An 18,940-nucleotide genomic window follows, 5' to 3' on the forward strand; every position below is an offset into this window, starting at 1 on the left:
GGAGATTCGCGTTGGTCGCGATGGTAATCGTGCGTGGACGCTCGTTCGCCTGAATTTTACTTCCGTCCGATGGACGTAACGGCTGCGTCGTTTACGAAATGCGACAAGTCCGAGCGCGAAATTCCTTTGCCTCGTAGATCTCGCCGAATGACTCATTTCTCGCGTCCATTCCAGTTTCTTCCTCGAAGAGGACGATCCGCGAGTATTCGCATAAAAGACGAACGTCGATTATCCGTGCGTCTCCGGGATGACCTTGAACCTGCTGCCGCCGACTCGGGTCGACGTATATGCGAGCCGGTGTTTCTACTTTCTTGGGTGTTAATCACAGCCAAGGTCACCCAGGCTTCACTCGTATAGGTGAAAGAAGCTCGAGAGAACAGAAAGGCAGAAGAGAGAGAAGAAGAGGAGGGAGAAAAGGGGACAACAGAGGGGAAGGATCGACCAAGAATATACACCGAGTTCCTCACGGACACGCTGTTACGACGAACGGCCGATCCGTTACGTCGAACACTCTAAAGACCCACTTTAATCATGATCGCTGGAAAGATCGGTGCGATCGTGATCCATCGATCGCCCGGCCGGGACGTGTTTACGTGCTCGTTGGCGTCGTTACCTTATGCTAATCGATGCCTACACCTGTCGGGCGACGTGCTCCGACGTTTAAACGACTCCCCCGTCTGAATTATTCGCGGCCAAAACTGTCGTCGCTGTGTTCCTTTTTCCACTCGGCGCCTTCTTCGCCCCCTCTTTCTCCTGCTCGCCGCCGTTCTCTTCCTCCTCTATCGCCTATTCCCTCGTCTTTTCTCGCCGCGCTGAGATTCCGCATGTTGTCACGATAAACTATAACGACGAATGAAATAAAACTGCGGCCGGAACCGCACTGGTCGAGAGCGAAAGTATCCGAGACGGGTTACGTTGTCGGATCTTTTGAATGCGTCTCGACCGCTGAAAGAACGTGCCCCGACGCTAACGTTAACGTTATAAATAGATTATTATCGATAAGGTCGATACGAGGGAACCGAGGTAATCGAAATTCGCGTGCAGCGACTACGAGAGAGGTGGACAGAGTCGTGGAAACACGGGCGAAACGTAGGACAGGACAGGGGTTGAAGCGTCTCCGAGCGACGTTTTAGTGCGGAGCGTTGCACCCGGACGATCTAATTTACGAAAGCGAACGCGGCGCGCGTGTTTGGAGAACGGCTCCGAAGCTAGCTTATCGGCTCGTTAGTTTTCGGTAGCCGAGCCGGCATTTAAACGAAGCATCCCGTGTGCTAGCCCCGCGAGAGAGGCAAGAGAGAACATCGAGGTGCCCGTTGGCTCGGTAATGATCCTTTCGTGGGTCATCAACGTTACGCTGGTGGACATGCATGTGCGGAGGCGAGTCCTACGGTATGGAGGGGTGGCAAGGAAGAGGGGTGGAACGGTGGCCGGTGCATTATATGCAGAACAGGGTGCACCATAGTGCGCCCGAGCCCAGTCAAGTGGCGAAGGGCGAGAAGGGAGAGCGAAGAAGAAGATGGGGGCCGCAGATAGGAGAGGGACGAAGGGGGAGACGACAGTGTGGCATTGCTAGGGTAAGGGGAAAAGAGAGCGAGAAAGTGAGCCAGGGACGAAAAGATAGAGATAGAGACGAAGATGGAGACGGAAGAAGAGGCGGAGGAGGACGTGACGGAGGTGGGGAAGAGAAAGACGGAGGTAGCCACTGGGCAGTCTCCTCGTGCGAGGATTTATATCACGGTGCCTCTACTCGCACACAAACACGCCTGACTTATGCAAAACGAGAAGCCCACGTCCCCTTGCACCCAAATAAATGTCACCGGGAAACAAAAACGTTCCTCCTCCTGTCTTTTCTGGCCATAGGCCCGCGCGAGTTCGCGCAGACCCGTACCAACGACCATTCGGGTTCTGCATCGCGTACGACCCCTTCGTGCCTGCCTTCGTTCGTAGCCCGTTCTACGCACAGGCCGTTTCCACTCAAACGAGAAAGGGCCAACCATATTTCAGTGACGTCACTGGTACAAAAGCACGCGTGTGGAGGATGCGAGCCGCGCGACTCGCAATCTGGTAGGAGCGCCCCAGAACTCGCCGGATCTAGTCGCGCGCGGTGACAAAGCACCTGCTGTCCCTTCGTGCCACGTATTCCACTCCTTCGTTCTTCTCTTTCTTCGCGATCGCCTACTGCCCTTTCTCCTTCGACTCCATACAACCTTTTTCCTTTGCTCTTTTTCTTCCATCCGTTCCATGCCTATCCTCGTGCGTTCCTCGTCCACCTCCTCCTCCTCCTTCTCCTCCTCCTCCTCCTCCTCCTCCTCCTCCTCCTCCCCTGCGTCCCCACCTTTCAAGTTCTTCCTACACTCTCGCACCATCTTGTTCCTCGCTTGTACTCGTTGATCTTCGAGTATACGATCGTACTTTTATCTCGTAGGATTCGTGCGTCCTCGATGTCCTCGAGAATCGAGAAAGGAAAAAGGATGCTGACGAGGAAACGGAAGTGGAATCTCAGCGTACCTTTGGCGCCATCTTCCCGAAAGCTTGCCAACTGACGCATCTGTGGCGTACTCGCCTGATGTCCGGCCCTCTTTTACCGTAGGTAACTCCCACGTCGGTTTGCCCTCCGTTGCTCTTATTTTCTACTGGCTTTACCTGATTCTGACGGGCGATCGAACACCGACGTAAATATTGAGTATTTCTACGAAACGGCTGCCAAACCCAGTCGCATCTTCTCGCTTATCGACAGATTCGGGGAATACCTTTAGGGTAGCCTCTCCTCGCGTCGAGAATCAGATAAAGAATGCGATTTTACGTTATAACGCCTGCAACGGGGAAAGAGAGCGGCAAAGAGAGAGAGAGAGAGAGAGAGAGAGGTATCGTTCGAATTCGTGGATAGAAGTTGATTTCGCATGCGACCTTGCGGTCGACGTTGAAATAGGCGAGGAGAACGGTCGATTTACGCGACGAGAACTCTACGACAGCGCGTGATCGTGGAAAAATTTCGTCGTACAGAAACGAGCGGCCGGATAGATGGGCGGACGAGAGGAACGAATGGTTCTAATGCGAGCGACGTGGACATCGCGAGGGCTCACGCGGTGTTTGGTCCGAGCCGGTGCATCGTCTGATGAAGATAACGCCAGCCTCCTTTGAATTACGAGCCAGGCCCGGTAATAATAAATTCCAGCAAACATTCATTTTCGTACACGCAACTTTATGTCGTCCTTAGCCGGACTAAGCGCTCTCCACCGATGTCATTTAGCATCCCGGTGATGGTCCTAATAGCCGGGTCCTCCCGGTTCAATGGACGGTCCTTTAGGATTTACAGTACACCACCGACCGCCGGTACATCTTGTCGATGATACTTTGTTTGCCCTCGCTGTCCGTTCCTCCTTTGCTTAAAAAGAACCTTCCGTGCCCGTTGCCTGAGCCAATATCTTCACGACGGCAGGTGTTTACCGTGTTTCGCATACTCTACAAACGTATCACCGGTACGGTTACTGCACCGGATAATCCAGCGTGGTAAAAGTGGCTGGTACGATATCGATGGAAATCCATTTTCCCAGTCGTGTACGTTCCACTTATTATATGGTTTCGCGTAACCAAAGCATCGACGAACGTTTACCGGGTTCTCGGCTCGATTTCCAGACGAACGATCGGCTTTCGTTTCCACGGAAACACGGCTGGACGGAGGTCATGGGAGTTAGCCGAGGTCACGAAATCCTCGTTCTTAAGATCGTTAAGATTGAATTCTCTCTGTTCGGTGGTTGGTCGTGCATCGGCGGCAAAAAAGCAGCGGAGAAATGTTTTCGCACTAATTGGAGAGCAGTTATCGCGGTCAGAGCACGGAATCGTTTCCACGGAATCGTGGATCTAGCAGCACAGAGACCGTTCGGTAAGCTAGCCGTGCGCGCAATGAAAAGCGCAACGACGCCTCCCGGAGATAATGCCGATAAGAAGACGGCGGGGTTGGCGAGGGAGAAAGAAAGCCGGTCCTGATTTTAATTGAACCCCCAAGAATTAAAAGAGAGATCTCGAGGATGCCGAAGGAGGAGAGCGCCAGGCGGCAACGGCGAACCAAGGTAGGAGGAAACGACAAGGAGGAACGGAAAGAGGGAGTACAGGGCCAGAAAGCGTCGGGAACACCCGTGGCTACGGCCAATCGCCTCCGCGGATGGAGGCCTGGCACGATGGACGGACCAGAATTATGGGCTCCTCGCACGAGAATCGCGCGCAACCACTCGCGAGACGCTTCAGCTTTTGCGCCAAGTCGATTTACGTTCTCCACCGGATACTTCCGCCAAGATTGATCGATAAACGTCCTTCGGACGCTCGTTCCCCTCTCCTCTTTCCGAGTTTACACGGCGCATCCAGCCATCGTACAGGGGTGTGTTCGTTTCTTTGGTTTCCGTTGATCGATCGAGACGGTACGATGACACGACGAATGAATTTCGCGCGTATAGTTGTTGCAAAAGAAAAAAAAAAAAAAAAGAAAAAAAAAGATATACGTATAGGCGCGGATGAGATTTCGTTAACGAACCAGAGAGACGGATGGGTGAACTGGCACGGGAGGTTGTTGGTTGAAAATTAAAAGCGGCCTCGCACGCACGGTCAACGTTTTAAAGGCACGTTACATCGCGCAGAAGAAAATGCAAAGTTACCGGGAAAGAGAGAGGAGTAAAGCGATAAAGGAGGTCGCGAGCCGGGGCAATCCCGTCGAAACAAACGTTTTAATCCAGAAAACACGAGGGACTCTCGAGTGGAAGCAGTCTGGCGCGCGCGTGAATATCCCGGGGTAGATACGCGTGGGTGTTGGCGACGACGTATAATTTAAGGCTGCGAACGCAACGATTCAATTTCACAAGACCACGAAGTACGGCGCGGCGTATAAGCAAAACCAAGGTCCAGCGAGGAGGAAATAATCTCTTGATTTGTGCCGCGAATAAAATCACTCGATTCATTTTCGTCCGTGCTGGCCTTATCTTGGTGCACGCTGGGAAAACGATCGGAAGTCTGACGTTGCGGCACGTTTCGTATTCGCAATATTGTCAAAAATATCCGTATTCGCTTACCGCCTACAGCTGCCTTAAATTCGTATCGGATTCGCGTGCTGTCGGAGATATTAACACATAAGTATACGCGTATACGTGGCTTATTTTACGAAATAGGGGAGGCAGCGATGCCACAACGTAGCAGTTATTTCCTCTATCGCGTACATCCTCCGCTTATATTCCGTTAGACGTATCGTTCCTTATCGTTTTATCTTTGCATCGCGTAAACTTTGACCGATAGCAGATCGGCACGATAAACGTAACGCCGGTTGTCTTCGGATACTACGCGTATTTGCGATCGAGTACGTGGACGAGGATGAGCTCGAACACGATCGTGGATAGGTGTAGGACGAAAGGAGCACGCGGCCGATGGACGAAAATAATTCGATTGGCAGCGGATTCGATTTAACGTGAGAACCGGACCAGTTGCAACCAAGGTGAGGCCGAGGTATCCGGGGCCGAAGGATCATGTCATACATACACGTAAGTGTGTGGTATATAGACAGATACAGGATATAGGTGTATACATACGTATACACAACGAGGCGCTCCACCTCGTCGGGGCTCATATAATTGCTGGCATCCATAACGCTGATGTATTTATGGCATTAACTCGCCTCTTTCTCGTACACTGCCGCCCCCGACCCACCCCGCCGTGGCCATGCCCGTACCCGTCATGCAACCACAAGTAGAAATAATTGGTTGAAAACAGCGCGCTCTCAGGCGGCAATATATCCAGCTTACTCCCCGCTGTCGCATCGCTTAGATCACTTCCCCGCCACCAAAACTCGCTGCCAGCCCGCCTCCTTCGTTCTCCACCTTCTTCGACCGATTCTCTCTTCTTCCCCCCTTCCAAGATTCTTCTTCGAGCTTCTTCGACGCCTTCCCTTCCTCCGATTGCCTTTCTTCTTCGTCATCCTCGTCATCTCTTTCTTCGTTTCCTCTTCTTCTTCTTCTTCTTCTTCTTCTTCTTCTTCTTCTTCTTCTTCTTCTTCTTCTTCTTCTTCTTCTACTTCTTCCCTCAGCGTTCCCTTCTTCTTCCTCTTCTTCCTCATCTTCCTTTTTCTTCTCTCTGTTTCTCCTCCTCTTCGTTCTTTGCTCTTATCCACCTCTTCACCTCACCCCGCTCATTTGAATAGCTCTTATTTATGAAAATTGAATTGAATGCTTCTCATTTATGAAGGTAATTGGTACCTGTCACGAGTCCTGCCGTAGGATATCCTACTTTATACGCGGATAAGCGGCGATAATTATTCTTGCAATTGAATTTATTTCTATAAGTCTCGTTTTCTTTCCTACGCGGTCACCGTTGCCGCGGCGTTCCTGCGTGCCGATCGTTCAAACCCCGTCGCGAAACGTCGCGTGCTCCGAGAGCCGTGCTCGATCCGCATCGAACGAGGGTGCATGCTTTTTATCGAGGCGGCCCTCTCTCCGCGGTCATCGCTTCCGCTCAACAGGAACAACCTCTCGGACGGAGCTCCGGCTTTCCTTGCGCGAGTTCGATAGTCGCTGGAGTAAACCAGAACAACGGAACTAATACTAATCTCTGATAAATTATTGCCGAATAACCACTATTTACCGTACCAGCGTTCGTGGCCGAATAATCAATGGTGCGTAATCAATTTCTAATACTATCCCGATAATTTATCGTTAGCCCTAGCAAAGTTGGGCTAACGTAACATCGATAACGCGATCGCTTCTCCTACGTAACCGCGCCATAATGTACCAACCATTTCTTATTTTCCTCTTCTCTGCCTTCCTCTTCTTGCCAATGATCCCAGTGGGCGCCAACTCTCTCGAACAACGAAACAAGTGAATTTTTCCAAGACACGATCGTGTTTACTCCGTCCATCGAGTTCAAATGTCTCGTCTACTATCTCTAAACTGAGGAAAATTAAGAATTTTTTATCGTGTATTTTACGCGATCTCGATCATGTCGTTGTTTGCACCGTCGTGGCTCGATCCAGGATGCGGCTGTTACGGCAAACAGGACGGACAATGTACGGTGACAAAATAAATCTCGACGCCGAAAAGTCTTCGCTCTTTCGTCGGCGAAAAAGAGCAAAGAGCAAAGGGTGTTCGTCGAGTTGCAAGCAATGCCGGCCAATCGCTGTCACGTAACGCGAAAATTATCGTTACCTGATTGCCGCGTAATGCGTCCCGACGATTTCGCCAACATCGAGGAATTCGACTTTATCTTCTTGCCATATTAAAGTTACCCGGTAGCGGGAACATGTACGATTATTCCAACTTTCGTCGTAAAACTACCATCGACCATCGGGCATAACCGGTGTTATCCAAAAGCCTGCTTCTCCTCGATCCTCCATTTTTTCGCCACGCCGTAATGTAACGGAAGCTGCCGCGATTCCGTGCGATTCGTACGAATCCTCGAATTAAATATTCTCTTCTTTTTTATATCGCGATAGGCGATTTCGGTAGAAAACGAAAGAAGAGAAAGGGATTAAACAAGTGGATAACGAGCCACTTCCGTTTTCCTTTCCTCTCTCTCTCTCTCTCTCTCTCTCTCTTTCTCTCCCTTTCTCTCTGATCGTAATATCGACTCCGAAGAACAACGTAGTTGCACGGACTGGTAAGAACAGTGGGCGCAAAAGGGGCGAGTAAAGAATAAGTAGAAGGAAGAAAAAGAAAGAAGATGGAAATGGTTCGCTGAAAAAAGTGGCGGCAAAAGTTTGCGAAAGTTTTTCGAGCGGTTGTGGTCGGTGGTCCTGTCGAGGGAGAATTGGGCGGTAGAAAGAGAATAGCGTAGGGACGCAGACGTGGCGATAGGGCGTCAAAGAGGATCGAATGGCAGTAGGAGCGCTCGTCCTGGCGTCATCGGGACTCCTCCGTCATTAAGCACACCGGTCGGCCGGTGTCTAATTAAGCGGGACGTTAAGTGGGGGCGTTCGATAAAGCCAGGCCGTCCGATAAATTCGATTCGCCGGACAGCCGGTTAATACCTGGTGTATACGGGGGATACCAGGGGCCAAGATAAACCGCGCGTTTTTCAGGAAGGTCTCGTTTCGCGAACAGAGGCGGAGGATGACGGACCGAAGTAAACGGAGTTCTCCTCCGAGGGGAAGACGACGGTGTGTGGATCGTCCTTTCCTGTTCTTCTCTTTCCCCTGGTACGGTTCGTCTCCACCGGAGACGTTGGTTCGTATAGGAGAGCGAAAGAGCGGAGATATGCAAACGTCTTGCCGCGAGACGGTTGAACATAACTCAGACACACGTACGCGAGCGAACGACTCACACATGGCCGTACCACTGAGGACACTATAAACCTCGATACCGGGCGAATAAAATCCCGGATTTACAGTCCTGATACCGAGCGAGACGGTCCTGTCCTGTCCCGGTGCTGTCCTGTTTGTCGCTGTCGCACGGTGTGGGTTGGCTCATCAGTGATGGCCACGTCCCGCAGTATCTTTTCCCTCGGCATCGAGTAGACCGGCCAATCTCGGACTCGTACACGCGCGTGCATTCGACTTACGCACACATTTACCTGGCCGAGAGAGTCGCGCATATGTCCGTACGGAAATCGACGTGTACCTTCGAGACGATCTCGAACTGTGCTAGTAAACGCACACTCGCGTCTCGTCGCACAGGACGTTCATATGGTGCGCTTCCCCAGGCCAGCCCCGTGTGCGTACTGTAGATCGTAGTAGTATGCGTGCCTTTCGCGATACTTAGAGAAACCGCTCCCTCTTATCACCCCTCCCGCGCGTCCCAGCAGAACCTTGTTCGATACCATTTGAGGACCTCCAATAACCTATCCGAGCCATTCCGATAGGAGCTGTCAGCCCGCACCCACACGCTGTGCGCGCGAGGAGCCGCTCAGGGCAGACCGGATAAGCCTGAGCGCAGGTGTGCCGCACAAAATCGTCTGATCGACGTGCCGAGTGCGCTGATCTCGATGACCTTCGCCAAGGGTTTCGATTCGACGACGCCGCGGTACACGAGGCACGCCCCGGATACCATCTCGACGAGCTGCCCCGGTACCACGGTACCACGGTACCACGCTACCCTCGTATCTTCCTGCCTCCTTCCCCTCCCGCGTGCTTTTCTCTCTTTCGCAGCACAGTCCTCTCTCATTCACAGCATTACTAGCCTTTTCCATTATTTAACTGTACCATCGTGAATATCTCGAACCGAGATCGTACGATCGCTATTTGAAGCGTGAATCTTCAACTTCCGTAACTTGGCGGAATACGCGAAACATTCTCGTTGGACGTTTGATCATAGTGTTCGACGCTTTGTTAACTCGTTTGCGTTTTGGGAGTTGCGTGAGTCCCTTAGGTCGGTCTGAGTGATGAATCGGGTATCGTTCGTCGTCTTTGTCGTCGTCGTCCTCGACGCTGACTGTACTCGCCATCCTCGCTCGACATTAGCCACGAGACTACTCCATCAACCATGCCAGACGATACGACTGTGTCTCCGAAACTTCTCTGGTTGACTCGTCTCCTTCCCTCGGGACGAGAATGATCATTCCTACCTTTCCGCGGTCTCAGACTTTCAGGTGAAATTGGACTAAAACTTCCGCGTGCTTGATCACTCGGTATACGATATAAACCCGATCACTCAGGATGGAATAACGGAGATTTAACGATGCAAAGTCGTCGGCCGTGATTCACCACGATATCTTCAGTCGATCTGCTGAAAAGAATGTCGATGATCGAGGATGATTTCCATACGCTCCTATTAGCTCTTCTTCTGCAAGATGGAACGGTAAATGAGGTACGGTGACTATCCTCCCTTTCGCCGCGTAAACACGAAGCATTGCAGAATACACGGGCATTAAGCGGAGGAGAGCAGCGCGGATTCTGAGAATGCATATAATTAAGCACGTTGCATCTCGAGAATGTTGTGTACGTGCGTGCGTCCAGCTTTGTATAGTGACTCGTTCGAAAGGCAACGTGTGCTCGTGTGTACCTTATATAGATACACATAAATATATGCCTAGCCATCGTTGGTCCCTCCACCCCTTCGAACCTCTCAGCCCCTGAACTCCTCATCCCTTCAGTCCTCGTCTCTCCCTCGCTCTATCTTTCTCTTTCTCTCTTACAACCCTGCCCGACTCTTCCCCCTTTTCTTGCCCCGCGTTCAGCGGTGATCTATGTATCAGCCTGTGCTCGCCGAACCGGGCAACGTGTGTCCGTCCCCCTCGTGTGCTTACTTTATTATCGGGGCTCAAATGAGAATTTATGCAGACATAAACGCTCGTGTCAGCAGCATGCCGCGTAGGTGGGGAGACACACCGTTGAACGGGCATCTGTCACCCTCTATGCTCTCTACCTGGTCTGCCTTCAAGACGGTACCTTGCTTTTTTCGAAGACCATGCGAAATTTCAAGAATCGACCGGGTAAACTAAACGAAAACTCGATCTCTTACTTGCTCGATCATCTGAGCGATCGATCGATAGGTAGACCACGCGAAGCGAACATTTCTCAGCTTACTTTTTTTACTCGATGATACTAAACGTTCGATTTTGCTCATTTGGTTAAGGAGGGCAGTATATATTCGACATAGCGAAGCGTGGGCTACACGATTCCCCTTTAAGCTCATAAATAAACGAAACCGACAAGAATACGTCGTAGTCGAAACTTATGTAAATAAATAAATATTTCGTGAAAAAAATGTGTATTCCCCTGTCCGATGAATCATCGTAAAACTGTCCGCCTGTTCGATGTTACATATTTTATTCGAGATCTCTCGCGGATCGAAAATAACACGTAATTCTTTTCGATTAAAAGAAAATTCTCCTGTATCGAATGTTTTAACAAGTTAACCAATGATATATATGAACGACTTTTTAAAGTATTTATACAATTCTCGTATATAAACGTACAACGAATTCAAGATACGCAGATGACAGTTTATTGCGAGTTCGATATTGTCTCGAATGACGTTTCACGCCGTTGGCACGTCCGATATTGCGAACATTTGCGGCGAATCGATCGAGATTTCCTACGCGACAAAGCATTTCCTTTATTTTCGAAATTATACAAAATGTAGTTATTGCTTGTTATTAATTGAAAGAACGGGAATATATTTATTCCAGGAAGCTTTGCGCTTCGATATTTCAATATCGACACGATGATGTATTTGAAAACGCGTTTTCCTTTTTTCCGATTATCCGTTCAATATCAGCGTTGACATAAAATGTATCATCACTGTACGGAACGGAAGGAACGGTACCGCCATCACGCATCCGAAAATTAATCGGCGTGGGCGCAGCCGATAACGAATGGTGTTCCCGCCAAACGGCCAGTATATTTTACTTTGGACTCCAGTGTCTGTTATTTTGTGCGCATTCTAGCTGTCTAGCTGCACGATTTACTCCTGAACTCGATCAGAAATTCTCGACTACCGTGGATGGACAAATACCCACGAATCCATTAAAAAATTGCCATGTCCTAGGGAATTGTCTTTTAATTGAAATTGATCTCCCCGACTGCAGCATATTATCCTTCGGTCTTCGTACGTGAGGTACTGGGACATTATAGAGTATCGCTAGTTTCACCATCTGGCATATTTTTTTCTGACGTACCGGCAGATCGGTTTCATTCTTTCCGATCACCAAGTATATACGAAAATACTCGGTTGTATCCGTAAATTTATTCATACACGATACTTACGAAACTCATGTAAATTGCAGATCGATTAATTTCAACTGGAAAAATAACTTGTACGTTTCACCATGTATTTTTTATTTCCGTCGAGTTCAATTTGCATATAACCTTAAACTTAGAATGCAACGAGCGAGTATGCACATACTTACAGATGCGATTCTCGCGTCGAAAGGTGTGCATCGGTTAATACAAGTATAGGATTCAGCGGAAATAAATTAATTAGAGAATTCTCGGAAGTGAAGTAAACGAGTTTGAGTTAGATACGATCGACTATTCGCAAGGGGTAAAAATCGATAAATATTCTCCAACGAACAACCGAGCTAATCGAGGTTACATTATGGGTATTGAGCACCACTGCAGACTCGAATCAGTGCAGACGACAGGTGGCGGTAGAATCGAAGGTTCCGCGTCGTTTTCCGCCATCTTTAGTTGACGGATTCGAGGCAAGAAAGGCCAAGAGCTCCGTACGGAGAAGAGATAGGTGGATTGAGCGTCGGGGGCAAACGGGAATTTGGTGGATCGAGCGTACGGTAGTGAGTCATTCGTGTCCTCGTTCGAGCACGATTCACGAAGTCGCCTTCGGTCGATCCTCGCTATACGGTAAGCACAGCATTATTTTATCATTCGCCATTGCATCGACCGATAGGAAAAAAATTGTCATTTCCGTGACGGCGGTGTTTACGCTGGGTGTGTCAAAGTGTTCTTCCTCTCTCTCCTTTTCTCGTCCCCTTTCTCTCTTCCATTAATGTATCGTAGTCAGCTCTCTTGTTGCCCCTTCCTTCCGTTTTCGCTTCCCTGCCACTCTCCGCACTCCACTCTCCGCCGCTCGTGGATCCTCGGAAAATGGTGATGCATTGCATTCTCAGAGCCTTTGTTGTGCCGCACGCCCACGCGCGTCCCTCTACCTTTGGAAATCGAGTATCGTTCGCGGCCTCGTGTGCATCTCTAGAGATACGATTTCCTACCGTATTCGATCGAACCACCGCGTCCCCCGCTCGTGTTCCGTTGTAAAAGTGGAAGCTGCGACAACGCTCAGAGGAATCTTTCGATCGTGCCCACATTCCGCGTAGTTGCATCCTCCTTCCATTCTTCGCAATACAGTGCACTGACCCTATGCGCGTCGTGGCGTCTTCAAAACTTTGAACGAGAAGACGAAACTTTCCCCCGTGTGATCGAAGACATTTTTTTTTCTTATTAGTTGTGCGCCGACCGACACAGAGGTGTATTCCAGTTCGTATTATATTTTCGTATTCCCTTTCACGATATTCACGCCACATTGAGCGCGTTTGAATATCGTGATAACGTCGTGATTACGCGTTAAAGTACTTTATACGTGCTTTAATGTTTCGTTTTCTCTTGTCCCTTTAAACTTATGCTAACTTTATGCGAGCGATGGTTGCGTTATAGATGTATATAGCACGGTTTTCTTCTATTTTAGGTGTGGATAGATTCTCCCGTAGGAGCCATGAGTTATCAAATGTCTTCGAATCAATCCAGACCAAGTGAGTAATCTTTTGTTGACAACCTATGACGTATCGTGTACGTTATGTGGAACATTTGTATCATTTTGTGCAATTAATTTTGTAGTGTCTCACGGGAATTATCAGGGTTTGGGCGATCTACCCATGGGATCTGCCAAAGAACAAACTTTGATGTGGCAGCAAAATTCTTACATGGGTGATTCAGGAATACATTCTGGCACTGTCACCCAAGCGCCATCTTTGTCAGGCAAAGAGGATGACGAGATGGAAGGCGATCAGTTGATGTTTGATTTGGATCAAGGATTTGCACAGGGTTTTACTCAAGATCAAGTCGATGAAATGAATCAACAATTGAATCATACAAGATCTCAGCGTGTTCGCGCAGCTATGTTTCCTGAAACATTGGAGGAGGGTATAGAAATTCCTTCGACGCAGTATGATCCGGCTCAACCTACAGCTGTTCAGAGATTGGCAGAACCCAGTCAAATGTTGAAGCACGCGGTTGTCAATTTGATAAACTATCAGGATGACGCAGATCTCGCAACACGTGCAATACCAGAATTAATAAAGTTGTTAAACGACGAGGACCAAGTTGTTGTGTCTAAAGCAGCGATGGTAGTTCACCAACTTTCCAAGAAGGAAGCATCTCGTCATGCTATTATGAACAGTTCGCAAATGGTAGCTGCTTTAGTTCGTGCCATTTCAAACAGTGATGACCTTGAATCGACCAAAGCAGCAGTCGGCACCTTGCACAATTTGTCTCATCATAGACAAGGTCTGCTGGCTATTTTCAAAAGCGGAGGAATACCAGCTCTTGTGAAGCTTTTGAGTTCTCCAATGGAATCCGTATTGTTTTACGCAATCACGACTCTCCATAATTTACTTTTACATCAGGATGGTTCTAAAATGGCTGTAAGGCTGGCCGGAGGATTACAGAAAATGGTTGCACTACTACAGCGGGATAACGTCAAATTTTTAGCTATAGTAACCGATTGCTTGCAAATTCTTGCATACGGTAATCAAGAGAGCAAATTAATTATATTAGCTTCTCAAGGACCAATAGAGTTGGTACGCATAATGCGTTCTTACGATTATGAGAAGCTTCTATGGACGACTTCAAGAGCCTTGAAAGTGTTGTCCGTTTGTCTTAGTAATAAACCAGTGATAGTCGAAGCTGGTGGTATGCAAGCTCTTGCTATGCATCTCGGTAATCCAAGCCAGAGACTCGTCCAAAATTGTTTGTGGACGTTACGAAATTTATCGGACGCTGGCACCAAAGTCGATGGATTAGAAGGTTTATTACAGAGTCTTGTACAAGTTCTTAGCTCTACCGACGTAAACGTCGTTACATGTGCCGCTGGTATTTTGTCGAATTTGACTTGCAATAATCAACGTAATAAGGTAACAGTATGCCAAGTGGGAGGTGTCGACGCTCTTGTACGTACAATCATTTACGCGGATAGTCGGGAGGAGATCAGCGAACCAGCGGTATGCGCGCTTCGTCATCTAACGTCACGTCACGTGGAAGCGGAAATGGCACAGAATTCAGTCCGCCTAAATTACGGAATTCAGGTCATAGTAAAACTTTTACACCCGCCTTCACGTTGGCCATTGGTTAAAGCTGTAATAGGATTAATTCGCAATTTGGCGCTTTGTCCCGCGAATCACGGCCCGCTTCGTGACCACGGCGCGATTCATCATCTGGTCAGGCTTCTGATGCGTGCTTTCCCCGAGACACAACGAGTAAGCATCCCTTTCGAAGCGATTCCGTATATTCGATTATTTAAGTTAGAACTTGTGTAAAAAAGATCGATTCCACTTTAGCAACAACGTTCATCCGTGGCAAGTACTGGAAGTCAGCAAACATCAGGCGCGTACGCGGATGGCGGTGTTCGAATGGAGGAAATAGTGGAAGGTACTGTGGGAGCGCTTCATATCCTCGCGAGGGAATCACACAACAGGGTCATTATCAGATCTCAGAACGTAATTCCGATCTTCGTACAGGTAATTTTAATATACATTTTCCTCGAAACTTGGTTTAACTTTAGTTTGCTCGATGTTAATAATTTGCTCTAATGCGCTTGTATCTTGATTTTAGTTGCTATTTAACGAGATTGAAAATATTCAACGCGTCGCAGCTGGCGTACTTTGCGAACTTGCCGCGGACAAAGAAGGTGCCGAAATGATCGAACAAGAAGGTGCTACTGCTCCTTTGACGGAGTTGCTTCACTCTAGAAACGAAGGTGTCGCGACTTATGCGGCAGCTGTGTTGTTCCGCATGAGCGAAGATAAACCACAAGAATATAAGAAACGACTCTCCATGGAACTCACCAACTCTTTGTTACGCGAGGATACAAATCTTTGGAATAACGCTGACTTTGGGATGGGTCCAGATCTACAGGTATCGTAATCCATACATAATACCGATGCATGCTTCGCTTATGCCGTGGTTAAATTTATTCGTTTATAAACACCTTGTAACATAGCCCCGATTGTTTTTTTTTTTTTTTTTTTTTTGTTTGTTTTCTAGCGGCATGTGCTGCTGCGATAAAATTTTAGTATATGCTATACCGTGCTAGCTTTCGAATAGATTCTAGGAATAAACGCGTAAGCCGATTTTTATAAGACAGATTGTCATCGGTTCGTATGCTAATTTATTCAAGCATCAGATTTCCCTTTCACACTTGGTTACATCGTGTTAAGTAAATTAAGCCACGAGGGCATAATAACGATACAGCAATTTTATCTGACTAGTAACAGGTACTCGCATACGTAATCGTCCCCTTCATGTAAGTTTAGCAATATATAATTAGATAGTGTTTGCAAAACTGAATGTCGTTATCCATTATTCCAGTTCGCACAACTTAGGTGACAATTATGAAAATTAAATCGATTAGAGAGTAAAAACTTCAAACTTTGAACCCACGTATCATAAAATTGGCGAAAAACTTTCGAGTATCACCCATAATATTTGGACAAATTCTACGTATGTATTCACTATAACTCTCGTTGAAATCGATGCTTTAACCTTTCACGCTATTCCATATTCGCTGAAAAGTTTCAAATGAAATATGCCTAATGGAGCAATGGAACCTGTAATAAATGTACAGCGATGATTTTATTATGATATATCCTTAGATTGCAACATTACGTTATGCATGAGAATGCGTTTCATCATCATTCGTGTTTCATCCCCCACCATAATAGGTTGAATAACATAAAGCCATCCGCGATTACTTTTTCAAACGCTATAAACGCGTCACACGTTTACTCATGTTCCACGTATTTTGTAATGCCTTTAAACGATGTTTTCGTACGCGGAGTTGTCGGTGATACTGCGACACGAGTATCTTGACGTATTACCCTCGCCGGCTGTTAAAGACACGCCTGTAAAGGAAGATACGTTTTGTGTTGATCTGAGCTACCTAATCTCTTCAGGACATGCTTGGCCCTGATCAAGGCTATGACGGTATGTATGGACAAGGACCTCCTAGTGTACACAGCAGCCACGGAGGTCGAGGGTATCAACCGCAAGGTAAGTTACGAGCCTTATCCTTTTTATCCGATTAATTGCTTTCGGACGATCGACACGGTCGATCGGTCGTAGATGAATTTACAAGTGAATTTTTACGGTGTTCCTTCCCCACGGTATTAACGGTGCGATCTTCGAAACTTTTGATACGCCTTGTAACGAATGTAACCCAAGAATCACTCGCTATCAAGACCTCTTTCAAACGAAATGTGTTCCCTTCGTTTCTGCATCAGAAAATCACTGGTAATGCGAATTCCTGTGCTCGTGTTCGTTTCCTCCCCCTATTTGTGCGATATACGAAATGAACAATTTGGTAACACCTTCGTTTCTAAAAAAAAGGAAAAAGAAAAAAAAAACAACCGATGATGAGAAGAAAGCATTGCATTTAATTCTATGTTATTTTAACAGCAGCTTAACCCACGGACTTATATTAAAATACAGGCTATCAACAGTATCTCGCAGTAACATAGGTGATACTCAGCTCTTACGTACTGTTCTGTTATCTGCTTTAGTGACTAATCGCTAAATGTCTTCTTTCACACGCTTTTCATAGTTTATACATTGTATCTTATATATCCTGGCCATACGATACACGTTTTATTGAATTTGGTAAATATTACACATAATGCACGTTTTGTGAATGTTTCAATTTCTTTTTCATTTTTGTTTCTTATCAAGAGTACGACGGATTCATACGTAGCGTGTCTATTTATTTATTTTTTTATCTATTTATACAATGTTGTGCATGATATATTTGTATTTTTATCATCTTTCCTCTAAGTGAACGTACTTTATGGTGGAAAGAAGCATAGATAAGTATTCGTAAGTAATTAGATAAGATACGTTTGTCAGAAATGTGCTGTCGCGGAAACGAGTATTGCGAAGAAAGTTTGTTATCAAGTATTATCCGTTTATACGCGCGAATTCAAACTTTGGCTTTCTATTTGTCCCTTTTCATTTACCTTCAATCGAATGCATCTCGTGGCTATCATTCTACTCGTTATTTGTCTCGAATTTAGTTGATTTCACGCAGTATTTTAACCTATTAACCGGGGAAAAGTTATTGAACCTGTTCAATATAATTCTTTTACTTAGGAATATCCTATCTCTTCGTACATCCTACTTTTGTTAGAAATTAATTATACCATATTCGTATTAGCAAGGTCTAAAGTCGATGTAACTGAAATATTTCTCCATCGTTAAGAAATGTATCTTTGTCGCTAATTTTTAATTTCATATTGTAATTACAGAACATTTCTGTTCAAGGGACGACCCGGTTAATAGATTAAAAGTGTCGGTATCGCAAATCAAGAAGAAATGAAACTTTCATGATTTGGAATAATCGTTTGCTTTCTGTTCCTGCTTTATAATATCAGAGAACGAAAAGCAATGGTATCTCGGCGAGAGAACCTAATGTCGCGATTATCTAGCAAGGTTGTGCTTTACTGGGTTGAGAACATTTTCACAGAATCGTTGACGCTGTAGTTATTTTCGATTAAATGTAGTAAGGTAAAGGGCTACACGTTGGGTTCATTGTAAATTTTGTACGAAACAGGTTATGACCAGATACCAGTAGATTCGATGCAAGGGTTGGAAATAGGTGGAGGGTCGACGTATGGCGCGATGGACACTATGGACGTAGCGCACGAGGGTGACCTGAGTTTCGATCATTTAGGAGAGCTTCCTGCACCCCCGCAAGATAATAACCAGGTTGCAGCTTGGTACGACACCGATCTATGAAATTGTGCCAGCATCGTATCTCGCCAGAGAAACGGATCCGTGAGGCTCTTAAGTAATTTCAATACGGACTAGTAGTATCATTAACGTAACTACGCAATCGTGGCGGTACTTTGCTTCGTTCGATGCTCTGTACGCGCCTCCGATCGCTGTCGATGTATTAGACTTAAGTGAGAGACACGTAATTCATACACACCATGTATATGTATCATTTAATTGCTCATACGAATAAACTGAACGATTAAGTATTCAAATCGCGTCAGCCGGTTTATTCACACCTGTATTTTCCTTTCGACTGGAATTTATCAGAAAGCGTAACGTAACAAGATGGTTAAAGTCCTTTTGGGATACGTCGAGTTGTTTGTTAACATAGTACGTGTGAGTTAAGTAGCACGCGTGAGGTAGATCTAAGCCGTATAAGTTAGTTGTAAATGAATTTCTCGTTTAGGTGTCTGGTAGTTTCCAACCATCGGATCGAGCTCAAGTTACCGATCGTCCATCAAACTAGTCCATAACGAGCAT

The 18,940-nt window shown here is 46.9% G+C and overlaps 1 protein-coding gene across 7 annotated transcripts; it reads left to right on the forward strand.

Annotated features, from left to right (window-relative positions):
- Nucleotides 1–12,063: 12,063 nt before the first annotated feature.
- LOC126872404 (armadillo segment polarity protein) lies at nucleotides 12,064–18,672 on the forward strand. Of its 7 annotated transcripts, none has more exons than XR_007691972.1 (8): nucleotides 12,493–12,514; nucleotides 13,107–13,170; nucleotides 13,256–14,892; nucleotides 14,974–15,153; nucleotides 15,248–15,550; nucleotides 16,588–16,684; nucleotides 17,090–17,151; nucleotides 18,237–18,351. XR_007691972.1 is itself a non-coding variant. In XM_050632319.1 (7 exons), the coding sequence occupies exons 2-7, from the start codon at nucleotides 13,134–13,136 to the stop codon at nucleotides 18,419–18,421; spliced, it is 2,439 nt and encodes an 812-aa protein (XP_050488276.1). In that variant the 5' UTR covers nucleotides 12,064–12,268; nucleotides 13,107–13,133; the 3' UTR covers nucleotides 18,422–18,672. The 7 variants fall into 7 exon arrangements, 5 of the variants coding, with proteins under 5 accessions (XP_050488276.1, XP_050488275.1, XP_050488280.1 ...); XR_007691973.1 differs by having other exon boundaries at nucleotides 17,093–17,151; XM_050632319.1 differs by lacking the exons at nucleotides 12,493–12,514; nucleotides 17,090–17,151 and adding an exon at nucleotides 12,064–12,268 and having other exon boundaries at nucleotides 18,237–18,672.
- Nucleotides 18,673–18,940: the final 268 nt, after the last annotated feature.

The sequence above is a fragment of the Bombus huntii genome, chromosome 13, assembly GCF_024542735.1.
Source record: "Bombus huntii isolate Logan2020A chromosome 13, iyBomHunt1.1, whole genome shotgun sequence".
Classification (NCBI taxonomy): domain Eukaryota; kingdom Metazoa; phylum Arthropoda; class Insecta; order Hymenoptera; family Apidae; genus Bombus; species Bombus huntii.